This window comes from Manacus vitellinus, unplaced genomic scaffold, assembly GCF_001715985.3.
Source record: "Manacus vitellinus isolate BGI_N305 unplaced genomic scaffold, ASM171598v3 scaffold_6_pilon, whole genome shotgun sequence".
Lineage (NCBI taxonomy): Eukaryota > Metazoa > Chordata > Aves > Passeriformes > Pipridae > Manacus > Manacus vitellinus.
In genome coordinates, this window is record NW_021940750.1 from 25,604,195 (window position 1) to 25,618,881 (window position 14,687).

At 34.5% G+C, this 14,687-nt stretch overlaps 1 protein-coding gene across 1 annotated transcript in view; it reads right to left on the reverse strand.

Annotated features, from left to right (window-relative positions):
- Positions 1-14,687, reverse strand: part of EML5 (EMAP like 5) — a 90,410-nt gene that overhangs the window by 36,315 nt on the left and 39,408 nt on the right. The window contains exons 16-26 of the mRNA XM_018082138.1: positions 14,429-14,522; positions 12,444-12,544; positions 10,366-10,568; positions 9,204-9,315; positions 8,110-8,237; positions 6,327-6,468; positions 4,403-4,555; positions 3,459-3,590; positions 2,094-2,182; positions 1,103-1,279; positions 50-251 (exon numbers count right to left, since the gene is read on the reverse strand). Coding sequence (XP_017937627.1) covers positions 50-251; positions 1,103-1,279; positions 2,094-2,182; positions 3,459-3,590; positions 4,403-4,555; positions 6,327-6,468; positions 8,110-8,237; positions 9,204-9,315; positions 10,366-10,568; positions 12,444-12,544; positions 14,429-14,522 — 1,533 coding nt within the window. The remainder of the gene's footprint in view (positions 1-49; positions 252-1,102; positions 1,280-2,093; positions 2,183-3,458; positions 3,591-4,402; positions 4,556-6,326; positions 6,469-8,109; positions 8,238-9,203; positions 9,316-10,365; positions 10,569-12,443; positions 12,545-14,428; positions 14,523-14,687) is intronic.

Consider the following 14,687-nt stretch of genomic DNA (forward strand, 5'->3'; position numbering starts at 1 on the left):
GTCTTCTTGAAATAGCATAATCCAGCTAGTTCTATAAATTATTACCCACCTCCATCTTCTTCAGAATCTAGATCAGACTCTTCACTGTCACACTGCCTGCTATCCCGATGTCCTTCCATCTCATAAGTCCACAGCATTAAAGAGGTGTCTGCTCCTCCAACAGTGACCAACAAACTGTCGTCGTAGGTCCAACGGACATTTGTTACGTGGGTACTGTGAGCAACATACCTCTTAAATTTTCCAAACTTTCCCTTAGAAGGGAAAAAGAAAGGCAAGGATCAAATTTAACCAGTTTGCTCGACAAAACTGAAATGAGTTGCCAGTGCACAATGACATGTCTTAACTTCTTTACAGTTCATGCTTCAGCTGTTTCTCATTTCATATGATTGTATCACATGATTTGCCAAGTCCCTCTCCTATAGCAACTTCATGAAATTGTTAACCATATCTCCATAGCAAGCATGCAAGAATTAGTTTATAAACAGATTCCAGCAATTAATACTGGATCACTTTTCCTAAGAGAGACAATAATCTAACTGATTCAGAACAAAATTCACATCGAATATTTTGAGTCAGTATTTGTGCATTGTTACCATCCTTATCATGGCAACATTTCAAAATTGAAGACATATTTACTAATAAATAAACAGGAAAACTAGAAAGGTTCTGGAAGAGTAGTAAAAATATAATGTGCTTCCGTAACGGTTTTTCTATGATGCATGGTTAAATAATATTAAAGCTCTTCATCTTAGAAAAAAATTACTGAGGTTGAACAGAATGAAGGTCCTTAAATTCATGAGTGAAATGTGAGCAAGAGATGTTCATTGTTTTCCAAAGCATTCCCATTACTACACTTCTCCTGTGCATTTGCCACTGTCAGCAGCAAGACACTGCATGAGATGGCTCTATAGTCTCACCTGGAATGGTTATTCTTACCACCTGCAAGTTTAATGCACTGCAAACTGCGATGTAATACTGAATGCCTTTCTTTGATCATAGGGAGAAGAATATAAAAGCACTATTTTGTTCTGAGTGATTTCACTGTTTTGAAAGGGTAGATTTATTAATTAATGTTCACCATAAACAGCTGAAAATTACTTACTTTAGCAGGGTATCGGAACAGTTTCACAAACCCAAAATCATCTCCTGTGGCTAATACTTTACTATCACTAGTGAGGCATGAAGCAGTTACATCTGTGACTTCACCAATTATTGGCCAAATTCCTTCACAGCAAGAGCCCAAAACGCTTGTCCATGATGCCCAGCCAATCTTTTCTACCTGCAAAAACAACCCATTTCAGATAGAGTATGCATCTTCCCAGGCATTTTTCTTCCATATCTGATTTCAAGTAAAAGTCCTTGCACTGAAAGATACATCATGTCTGAAAGATATGATGTTTTAACATATTAATCACTTATTTTCTTATTATTCAGCATTTTATTTGAGATCTGTAATTTTACCTCTATTAACTTTAAGTTCCAAAACCTAAAGAAATATTTTAAAAATTTTTACCTTACCTCCCCTTCCAGGCTAAAGAAAAAAAATTATATATTCTAATACTGTCTTTCAATCTCATGGAAAATATTATTTGAAAATTATCCATTTTTGCTCTCTGCCCTATGACAAGGCTCTATCTCTGAGAAAACAAAACATTACAGCTACAATATACTACCCTTGCCTATATGTAGTATGTGTACTATATTGCATTGTTATGTAAAGAGAGACATGATGTTTTCCACAGCAAGATTAGGGCAAACTAATCTGCAATTTTCAAAGGTGTTTAGGTACCAGAAAAGGCACACAGAAGTCTAGTGAGATTTTCGTGACTAAGTCAGCCAAATGTCTGTTACTTAACAGAAGAGACAAATGTGATATCCCCTATGTATTTCATTGGTCTGGTTACATTATCTAATTGAACAGGCTAAAACAATGAATAAAGGTGAGCAAATGCTGAAACAGAAGCTTTTTCAACAGATCAGTTAAAAATTATATTTTGATACATCATTCCCTCTTATGTATGTTTCATACCCTCTTATGGCTGTTTCATAACTCTAATTTACAAACAAGTTAGAAAGGCAGTACAGTTCCTTACCTCCAAAGTAGGAATTGTCTGTTTTTTCCCACGAGGGGCTTCAAAAAACAACTGTTCTTTAGCACCAGTGTTGACCTGCAAGAGTTTCCCTATAAAACATATTACATATTGTATGTTAACATTAAATAGAAGATTCCATTTTACAGAAGAATAAAAAAAAATGGTTATTTTGAGATCTTTGCTGCTAACAGCACTACATAAATTATTTTAGAAAAAGTTGCATACATAAATAATGGATCTGGAAGTATGGTCTTCTGAAGAGATCTAGGTCTTTTGATCTCTTAAATTCACAACCCTTTTTCCTCTCTTTGAAAAATGTAATCATGCATCACTTTTCTCTCCTTTTTATGGTTGTCCCATCAGATGGTAGACAAAATGTCTATGATAAAGCTTGTCTATGATAACTGGTTGATGATGCATGTGCCCTTGGGATGGCAAAGCACATATGCTGCCTGGCCAATGGCTGCTTCCAAGCAGGTGATTCCTGCTTGCCTTAATACTACTTCATTTCTGAGGGAAATTTTCACCAATGTCCTCTTCCTCCTTTCAAAATTCTCTGAGAAAGTTAATTCTTAACACTCTTACAAATTTAATCAGACTGTTTCAAAAGTCACTATATAGAGAAATAAGAACAGGAACTAATAGATTCACAATTGCGCAGCCTTGGTTTTGAATGCAACAGGACTAAATCTAGCATTTAAATTAATCATCTATTAATACCCAGGAAGACTGGAAAACCAGTCTTTCTGCTATATTTAATAAAAAGGATATATATTCCTGACCTACAGACACAACCATATTATGCAGTATATTATTAAAGAAGTAAAACCATAGAATCATAGAATGTTTTGGGTTGGAAGGGACCCTAGAGATCATCTAGTTCCATCCCCCCCACCACTACACCAGGTTGCTCAGAGCCCAATCCAGCCTGGCCTTGACCACCTGCAGAGATGGGGCATCTGCAAGGTCTCTGGGCAGACAATTCCAGTGTCTCACCACTTACAGTAAGGAATTTCTTCCTGATATCTATTCTAAACCTATCCTCCTTCAGCTTAAGGCCATTCCTCCTTGTTCTATTACTAGATGCCCTTGTGAAGTCAAACAGTAAACAGGAAAGATTTAAAAAGAAATCCAAACAAACTAAACTATAGAAACAAACTAATTTACTTCAAATTGTGCAACTCCTAAATATATAAGTAGTAGTAAAAATCACGGTTTTAATATTTACTCAGGTGCTGTGAACATATTCATAAACTGAAGAAACAAATCTGTCAATGATATCACAAATTCATATTGTAGATGTACTGTATGTAGTCTATAATGTAATCAGTCTCACAGTACATTTTTACAATGAATGCTACTTACCTCTTATGTCCCAGTCCATGTGCGTGATATAGCTGGAGGCTCCCTTGCAGATTCCTACTCGTTTACTACTCATTACATTGTAAATATCTACAAAGTTGTCACAGGATGCCACAGCTAAGTACTTTCCAGCCCCTAATACAACATCAGTACAAACACAAAACATTTTCAAAAATTGTATTGCTCTGTAAATTAAAGACAAGTACATTCTAAAATTTAGCTATATGCAACCCAGAATTCTTTGAAATTGGCTTGCTAATTTATACATATTTCTCAACAAACTGATGTTCATATCACGTAATCAAAATTAGGATGAAATATACAACTATTATATCATTACATTTTCAAATAATAAAAACCATTTGATTTTAAACATTTATTGCATTCAGAGAGTGGCAAGGCTTAGGGAACCAGAACATAGTGGTACATGAGAATTGGTATCAGTAATTTGGATCAAAATTCTCCTAGAGATAAGTATTTTAACTGAAGTAAGCCATGCATTTGAATTCTTAAATAAGAGCTATTCTGTTGGAAAAAAACCCTCACTCAATGGGAGTGCTAAGCACGGTAGGGAATAAAATAAGAAAACAGAAGTCGCTGAAACTTTCTGATACGTCAGTTGCCAACATTCTCATTAGCTAACAGGAACTGATGCAGCTCATAAAGTGGAACCCTTGGGACCTAGGGAGGCTGCTGGATGGTCATAATTTAAAACTGACTGTCGCATTCAGGAGGTTACTATGAGCAAACTTATTCCAACAATCTCATCCTTAAATGAGCAACAGAGGACTTCACCACCAGTGTTTTTCAAAATGATAGTATTAGTTTTGCTGACCTATTTATTACATGTTAAAAGGTACTACAAATCCCTACTACTTTTAAAGGTGATAAAGCTCACTTGAACAACCTCAATATAAAAATCTTCATTTTAAAAAAATCGCACTTACCAGGAGAAAATCGGATCTCTGAAATAACATCTTTTCTGTGCTGGAAAGAGACTAGATCCTCCAGGGTATCCGCATTAACTATCAAAAAACTTCCATCATTGAGACCAACGGCTAATGCTTTTCCATCAGGAGAAAAGCAGCAACATCTGCCTCCTACAAGGAATACAGAAATGGCATTCAGGTTCAATTTACAATGCATTATCCTTCTTTTAGATCTATTTTTCCATTAGGAAAACTATTCTTATAGTACAAAACTTCCAAGGATGTTTTCCTGATGCTGCCAAGACAATTTCCAAACTGCACTAGCACACAGAAGCTATTGGCAAAAAAACAGATACACAGTCCAGAAAACTAAATTACATTTATTTGCATATTAATTGACATATGTTCTACATTAGTAATACAGATTAAACACTACTGTCTGCATATTTTTAGTTTGCTCCTTTTCTTAGTATCTGGCACTGGTTGGTTGTTACCATTTGCTTTGGTAAGGAGAGCACAGCCAGAAAAGGTCTTCTGGACTCCCAGAATCCACTCATTTGCTATCGCAAATGCTAAGTCACTAAGTCATAAAATCCTTCCAATAAACATGTCAAGTGTCATTTGAAAAGCAGTTTAATTTCCAGTCTAAATTTATATATAGTCAGCTTACGTAGACTTGTTTTCATGCCAGAATTTTCCATTACCATAAATATTTTCCCTTACTATTTGTTTCTCTGATTAACTTGTAGATAGCAGTACTTCATTTAGATGGCTCCACCACAAAGCTCCTCATTCATTATCCTGTAGCTCTTCTCCATCCTCAACTTTTAGTTTAATTTCATTCAGCTGAACACAGATGAGAAACGTATACCAAAAATATCCTGAGTTGTGTCTTGTAAATTACATGAATATTCCAATATGTCTTGGGACGTGTAATTGTCATCCTGCAATTAGTTACAACATCCTGAGCTTTCTGCTCCTTAGTTATTCCTGAGCTATGCAGAAATTTTTCTTGAATTGATCTTACATTTTTTAATTATCAAATATTATTTCAATTCTGCAGCCAATTCAATTTTATTTCATTACTGTAGTCTGCAGAAGTATCCATCTCTTTCTATATGGTACACAGGAACTTTTTAATATTGACAAAGCATCTCAAAATGTGTCTTCTCAGCAAATAAAGTCATCACAGACTTATTCTTTTTTTGCCAAAAGTACTCTTAAAAATATTAAGAAATATGAGCTTTAAGACTTATGCAGTTTGCCTACTAGAAACTTTCTTGTTTAATCTCTGCTTGTGCTAGCTCATGTCTCTTCTTACATTTACTTTATCATCTAAATAATCTTCAACTAAGCTTCCTACTATGTTAGAATCAAACTGCATAGCTGAATGCCAAACAGATAAAACCTATTGTATTCCTTTGTCTAGCAAACCATATATCATTACAAGATTGTTAAAGCCAGTCTGGTCTAATCCTAAAAAAAGTCACCTTATATGATGTCACTAACAACAGACTTTCCATCTGTCAAAATAGAATTTAGTTATATAGTAAACAATGAGTAAAAATTTTATGATTGTTCTCTTCCTTGACATTCATGGTTCTTCTAACATTCACAAAGAAGAGAATTTCAACATTACATCTAAGATTTATTCCAAAAATTTCTAGATTTGAAGTCCTTCACTTTGCAATACTATAAGCAATGTAGCATTTATATAATTGGCTCGACTTAAATATGTTACAATTGCAAATAATCTCCAGAACAGTACTACACAGAATTTTTCCTGTACAGATTCATTAGCTTTACATAACTCCTGAAGATAGCATTAATAAAATACTTTGAGCAAAGAAAGGAATTTATTCAGTCCTGCTTTTGAAAGATTCATAAAGTTTGTAAATGTCAACTGAATCAGTTAAATATTTTTTTATACTAAGCATCTTACCCTTTTTCAATTTGCGAACAGCTAACATACAATGGCTAGGAGATAAATCCCATATTCTTAAGGTTTTGTCATCACTTACAGTGGCACAAATAGGTAAATGAGGATGAGTAGCTAGACCCCAAACTTCCCCCTCCATGTGACCCTGAAAAAACACAATCAGATTACTTTTTATTTTAAATTGAAATATGAAATAATACATTTAAGGAAGTTTTTAAAAAAGAGAGAGAGAGAACATGCATATCTTTAGAAGATAATTAATATCTTAATAGAAATACACAACACCTGAGAAAATTATAGTAATTAGTACTGCAGAAAACTGTTCCTGAGAAATAATCCTCACACACACCTATATCAATGACATGGACAGTAGAACTGAGTGCATCCTCAGCTAGTTGATGTGTGATGTGAAGTGATCAACATGCTGGAGAAGAGATGCAATCCAGAAGGACCTTGACAGGTGTAACAGGTAGACCCATGCAATGAAGCTCAACAAGGCCAAGGCAAGGTCCTGCACATGGCTCAGGACAATCCCAAGCACAAATACAGGCTGGGCAGAGAATGGACTGAGGAGAAGGACTTGGGTATTTGGTGGACAAGAAGTTGGACAAGAGCCAGCAATGTGCACTTGCAGCCCAGAAAGGCTGTGATCTGGGCTGCAACAAAATAAATGTGACCAGCAGGTCAGGGGAGGTGATTCTGCCTCTCTACTCCGCTCTGGTGAGATTCCAGTACTGCGTCTGGCTCTGGAGTCTTCAGCATGAGAAAGACAGGGACCTGCTGGTCTGCATCCAGAGGAGGGCCACAGAAATGGTCAGAGGCCTCAAGCACCTCTCCTATGAAGAAAGGCTGAGAGAGTAGGGGCTCTTAGGAAATCTTATCGAACCCTCTCAGTACTTAAAGGGGGCTTATGAAAAGATGAGGTCACTTTTTGTAGGGCCTGTAGCAACAGGTCAAGAGGTAATGGTTTAAAACTAAGAGGATATATTCTGACTAGATATAAGGAAGAAATTTTTTATGATGACGGTGGTGAAAGACTGCGAGAGGTTGCCTAGAGAGGTGACAGATGCCCCACGCCTGGAAGCATCCAAGGTCAGATTGGATGGGGCTCTTAACAATCTGATCTATTTGAAGATGTCCTTGATTACTGCAGGGGGTTTGGACAAGATGACCTTTAAAGGTCCCTTCCAACAAATTATTCTATGAATTAGATTTTTTTCTTTACCTTAGACTAATATTTTCTTTAAACAAAACTAGTTCTTTATCTATTGCACTGGCCACTCAGAATGGAGATAATGCAGAGTTTCTTCAACTTGGAAAGAAAATCATAGATTGATACAATGTAAAAACCTGCTTTGTAGACAGGCTTAAGAAATGCAGCTGTTTGGTACAGCAAAGAAGACTGAAACATTTTTTACATAATTACAAATAAATCTAATAACAACCTCAAGGAGACAACCTTTAAAAATAACAGCAGTAATTAGGACTCAGAAAAAGTTAATAAAGAATTCAGTGGAAGATCCACTGTTTCACACACTTCTTTTTTTTTTTAAACAGAAATTTGATCTCTATCTGTTTGAAAGGATGAACTCATTGAACAAAATAGTAAATGAAATCCTATCTCTATTTTGCTCATTGAAAAGTCATAATGGTCTAGCCTAACTAGAAGTGATGGTAACTCATTAACTTCATTAGTAATTAAAGTCTTTGTTATTTCATAGGTTTTTACTTGAAAAATAAAATTATGTTTGTGGTATGAAATATTTGACTGATATTTAATATATACCTGAACCAGCAGAGTTATTGGTCCACTTTTATCCACCTCCAATATTTCACCATTCTTTGTGCCCACTAAAATATGACCATGTCCTAATGATATGGCACGTATAGAAGGATTATCTTCTAAGAGGAGACCTAGAACATAAAAATGTTGGAAGACCAGAGACTCTCATGTATGCCTTTAAGAGGGTTCCTCACACATACGCACATTACATTCTCACTGTAGAAAAAGATACTCAGTAGTAAACAATAAAAACACATTCCTGCATGGAACAGCTTACATGTTTGGACTCCTTTGGGAGTATTGAGCAATACATCAAGAAATTTAATCAGCCTGACTGGCAATCTTAGTGAAAAAATGGGCATGTGTCAACTACACTACTAAATTGCTAGCATTTATGGTAACCTTAAATCTAGCTTTTTGTAAAATGGCTATGAGAATAAGATACCCTGGAGTACAATGTTTTCATTAATAAGTATTTATATTCATGATGTTTGAAAATCAAGTCATATACATTAGAACTCAGCAAACATAATTTTTAGTCAGGGGGATGGAAGAGAAATGGCTATCCGAAATGACAAATAGGGGAAACAGTAAATTAGCACTAAGATAAGAATGAATCATAGAAATAGGAAAAATAGAAATGAAAATGTTCATTAATTATTTCAAAAGACATTTGCATTTACAGAAAATTAAGTACCAATACCTCAAAAAAACACAATTCTAAATTCCTTCCCTTCTCCGAAACAAAAAAGATTGGATAAGAGATTTCATACTCAGAATCATAAGAAATACAATAGGCTTTTTTGGTTGCAACTTTAATTAAAAAAAAAAATCCCCTGGGTAATAAGAAACTCAAAGCTTAATTAATTTAGGTTGATAATAAGGCAAATATTATGATCTGCACCCATCAAATGTGCAAACAGACGCTACAACATACAATTCCATCCCAAGAGAAAAACAACATATTTACAATCAGTAACGCTCAAAAAAACCATTTTAGTATTCACTGTGTCAAATGTGAATTTCTTTCTACTGAGGAAAGCAATTCCACAAAGTTTTCTAAAGGAAGTATTTTAAATAGAATAAAAGTCTGTTACCTTTAGACCCAGGGGCCAAAGCAGCCCTTTTGATGGCATAGGTTTTGAGACAACGTTCAAAAGTATCATCCCAGAGAGCTACTACCCCATCCTTTCCTCCAGTGACAAATCCCTGGGGAGGGGAGAAAAAAAAAGAAATAAATAATCAAAAATTATAATCCATTACTATCTTTCCTTAACTTTTCAGTGATTTCTGCAAATACTGAAAATGGACTATATACAACACTGTAATACCCAGGGCAGATGAAAAGCACAGGAGCAACAAAATGATTGATTTCTCCTCCTGATGAAAGCAGCACAGTTCTGTACAGTCAATGTACAGAGGCTGTATGCTTCTACCATTCTAGAAAATAAATTTAATCAACATACTATAAAGTGTTATTCCTGATATTTAGCCTGCATGACCCTTTGGTATTTCACCTCATTATTCCAAACCAAACTTAGTACCACTCACAGAAATTTGATTAGTGCTTAAATGTTTCAAATATATGCATATGTGTCTTTAAAAATTATTTACAAGTATTTAATGAAGCAACAGGTATACATAATATTGAAATCATTAGTACTTTCCTTTAGAGCATTTAGTTCTGAGTATGAATAACATGCATTGTTCAACACTACTATACTGACATTCAAATATTAGGAGGTGGAGTGCCTTGGTCTAACCTAACAAAACACAAACATATACATAAGTTCAAACATACAAGTAATCTAACTGGAACACTCATTCACATTTAAGCACATGCTTAAAGGTTTTGCTGAGTTAAAAAGAAGCTGAGAATCAGGAGAAGTACTTAATGATTTACAGATTGAATGCTTCTATGAGTAGACAGTAATTACAGCACAAAATGGTAGAAGTATGATCTTCCTTTCTCACGAGCTCACATATTCCATTAAACTTACAGATCTTAAATCAGTTACTGTTATTTTTTTAGTAAGGGGTTATGAAAATTACTGAATAAGATGTCACTGGACCACAAGGATTTGAGAAACAACTTTTACATAACAGAAGTAAGAGACATGCATAAAACACTATTTTGAATCTGAACCTCACAAGGCTTTTCTGTAATGGAAATAAGGACATGGATAAGTTTGGGAGAGGTCTAGCTTTATCATAGACTTCTTTGTCCAGACATAAAAAAACAACGAGCAGTTTATTTACTTTTTCCAATGCGTGCATGCTGAACACAGGACCATCATGTGCTTTGACAGTTTTTATGAGAAACACATCTCTCCAAATACACACATCCCCCGTGGAAGTTCCAGAGAATGCCATCTCTTCAGTCCAGCCATACACTGCACACATCATTGTATCAGTTCTTCCCAAAGCACCTATGCAGCCCTTTCTCCCAATTAGTCCTCCGCCTGGTTAAGACCAAAAACAAGTCATCAGATATTTGCTTAGAATTGTTTTCCAGAAACTATACAACCTTGCCCAGAGCAACAGGTCCTTTTCTTCTGGTCCACACATGCTGCCCAAAAAATTGAGCCTGAGAAGAGTTCTCACAAAATAAAATTTTTATATTATTTGGCAACTTTCATAAAAAAAACCCCTTACTTTTAACTTACTACTTGAATCTGAATTTGAATGTATTACACACATATACCCACATAGATATATGGAGACACAGTGCATTTGTAAACTTGCATCTGAACAAAAACCCTAACATCTCCCACACACCGTTCATAGAAATTTGGAATGAATTAACCAGAAAGAAAAAAAAAAAATAAACCTTTACATCCCACCCTTTTCATTATATGTTTTCAGTGAGAGGATTTCTCATTTTATTTTAGAGGTTTACTTATATTGTCCTCTGGATAATAGAAATGTTACAGATATATAAATTTTATATTTTTTTCATATCTAAAATAATTTGACAAGTACAACACATAGGAACTTCTGGCTAGAAAGTCAGATTTATATCATTACAATCCTCAGAGAAATTTCTTGTGGTGTAACACAGAAGTCCCTCAGGATCTGACACTTCATGTTGAGAGGCAAACTCTCAGAACCTCTCTGCCTTAGCACTGATGACGACTTATTCCAAAGCACATATTTCAGTACCACTTCTCACATCAAGTGCACCTGCTCTACTGCAGATTCCAGAAACCTGGCATTTGTTAAGGTACACCAATACTCTGCTCCTCACACTGACACTGCTAAGTGCATTTCACGGTGACTGCCTTGCCAGTGTTCCACTGGAGTTTTGCACAGATGGGCTGCTGCATCAGGGGAATTTGATTTCTGCTGACTGAGCAATGCCAGAGACAAAACTACCATTTTCAACAATTTCCTTTCTTTATTCAAAATCACCATCTCCAAGCTTTTAGCATAGTTATGATTTCTTTCTAAAGAATTTATAATAACTCATTCAGGAAATATTCTGAGACACTTTGTTCTTTCTATAGATAGCAAGCTCAATTGTCAAAATCAATAATTTATATAGACATCAACAGCTTGCTCTCAGGCAATCTTGATTAATTTTTGTTGGAGCCAGAATTGGGAAAACCAGTGTAATTTTTTTTGTCAGAGGCTTTTCTCTCCATGATTAATCTTTGTCAGGACTTCTGTGAGTTGATGTGCATAAATTCTGCATGAATAATTAGAACATGCTTAGTAGAAAAGCTAGTCTTCTGTAGCACATGTGTCTTTAGATACAATTTGAGATTTGAAACAATAAAGTTCGAACAATATCAGGGAATGGATTTTTCACTGTTGAAAATTTCTCAAGCAGAAATAGCCAGCTGCTTTACCTTGGGTTTTAATTGTCAAGTTCAACAGAAGTGTCTAGACAAACAGCTCTCAACTGGCAGATGTATCATCTTCAAGTACTTTGTCTGAATTTTGTATGTGAATTTTTTATAACCTTAAATTTATTTATACTTGTGCCTCTTCATAGAGGATGTGCTGTAAAGGTCCTTCTACCAAAAACTGTTCTATGATTCTAGAGTAGCTCTGTAACCTTTTCAGATATGCTATATTATTACTAGATATAAAATCAGACAGTCGAAAATCCAGGGTCTTTTCTACTTATGTACCTCTAGCTCCACTGCAAATTGATCTTAAAACAAATTCCCACTACTGCCATAATGCCAATTAACATTATTACTGCTAGGGCAAAGCAAACTGACATAGACAGAGAAAAGAGTTGCCTTTAATACATGAAACATGCAGTAAGGAGATGCAATAGTTATACTTTAAGTGACAGAAAATGCTGTAATTCTGAAAAGTGTCCTTACCTGCTCTACGCCAGAATTTCATGTGTTTAATTCCGACTGTAATCAATTTATCAGACATGTAAGGATTAATCTTAACAACAAAAATCTTATCTTTGCTTCCCCTGAAATGCAAAGTAAAATAATTTAAATAAAAATATAACTATTAATATTTTTAAAAAGGCTTTGGTTTGTGGGTTTTTGTCTTAATGTATGCCTGTTCTATATTGCTAACATTTACTTTCAAATCATTAATAATCGTTTACTATGAGAAGGAAGAAAGCCAAAGAACCAACATACTGAGTTCCATTCTATTTTCATTACCTTTCAGTCTCCAAAGCAGGTGAGCAATTATGTTACTTCAGAGATGCACTAGGATGCATTTTCTTTGCAAAAGAAAATATATTTGCATTAAGTTTAGGTATATGGCATTTTGATCTGACAGCTGATAATGAAACTTAAAGGAGTAAAGTTGTAAACATTGTTTCAATGTCTCTTTTTTTTGAAAACATCTTTTAATAGATTTTTTTATGTTTATGTTTTATGTTTTTGTTAGAATAAAACATATGGTGCTATTACATTTCTTAAATGGAAATTTCAGCTGTTTCTAAAAACATTAAAACCTCTTGTTTTAGATTTCTTACTAAGCTTCTATAAAATGAATGTCTTGCTTCAGTCCTATAGTTTGAAAAACAGCTTTCAACTATGTTTGTTATTTATGGAAAGAAATGCTTGCTAGTGGTTTTTTCTTTCTTTAAAATGCAGAAGAACCTCCAATCCTTAACTTTTGCTCCTCATTCAAAAGTGGCAAAAATATTTTATTTTCTGTTGTTTCAAACCATGGAATGAACTAGTGCAGAAAGCAAGAAACAGTTTCTTTCCAAACTCAGTCATCTTCAAAGTACAGATGCTGCTCTCAAAAATTCCAATCAATTCCTTTGTGTGGGTAGGAGAAATTTAAAAAAATAAAACAAAACCACCCAAACCTGAAAGTGAAAATATCAGGTGAAAGGCTGACAAATGAGTCTCCAGATAAGCCAAGCTAACTGGGCTTCTGAAAAATAATTGGGAAGGGAGTACTCTTCTTTATCTACATCATGTATTCAGGATTTTCATTCCTCAGTGGGTAAGAAATTCAACGCATGTTTAAAAATAAAATGATAGTAAACGTCATTGAAGAGCAATAATGACCTTAATGGATAAAAAGGAAGTTGACACTTTTTAAATTGTATCTGCAGAGAGTAATAAATCTCTTTTAAATCTACATAGAACAACGTTTAGAGTACACAAACTGAATCCAGACAGAATGTGGGAAAACTCTCACATTACTGCTCTATTTAAAGCAATAGATCCTTAAAAAAAACAAAGTTGGAGGTTTCAAAAACACTACTCAAAATCAGAAATAAGATTCTATCTTGTAGATTAAAACTCTATTTAATAAACAGGTATTAAATCATCTTCGCAGACACAAAGAAACTTCCAAAATGTTTAACCTTTGGAAGTTATTTAGTCTATTTTCCTGCTCCAAGCAGACTTGACTTCAAAGTTAGATCAGGCTGCTCAGAAAGGAAAAGGAAAGAACCCCGAAGAAAAAAGAACTGCAAAACAACTTCAGATTACTATCCCAAGATGTGACCTCTGATGAAAAAGATCTGAACAGAACGTTCATCACCATTTTTGAGAAGGCAAACAGAAGTACATAGAGTGAGTTTTAAAGAAATTATTTCAAAACACGTCAAATTAAAGAAACGCAAATAAACTTCATCTTCTATATCTTCTTTCTTCACCAGTGGAGCTGTCACCGCAATAATTCTTGTTGGCTATCAGAGCTTCATTTATTTCTTCCAAAGAAGGTTTTAAGGCTTTGATAAATGTTATTGTCTGTATCACTCAAGTGATAGAGACTGCTAATTTATTGGAGGACTTTTATTCTTTAATCAATATATTTTGCTTACTGTCATTTGAAAATAAATCTAGGTACAAATTTTAAAACATAGCTAAATTCATACCTTACTGCAGAAAGCTTTTCTCCTTTCTTCCAATCCCAGAGTACAATAGTGTGATTGTCATCTATTCCAACAGAAGCCAATCGTTTCCCATCCGCTAGAATAATAAATTTATTATTAAGAGAGTAGATAGATAACTATGTTGCAATCATAGGAAACCATATTAAAAATATTATAGCTTCACAAATATTATAAGACCATACAAACAGGTAAATAATCACATGATGTGTTTAAAGGCATGTCTTGTCATCTGTTTACTAAA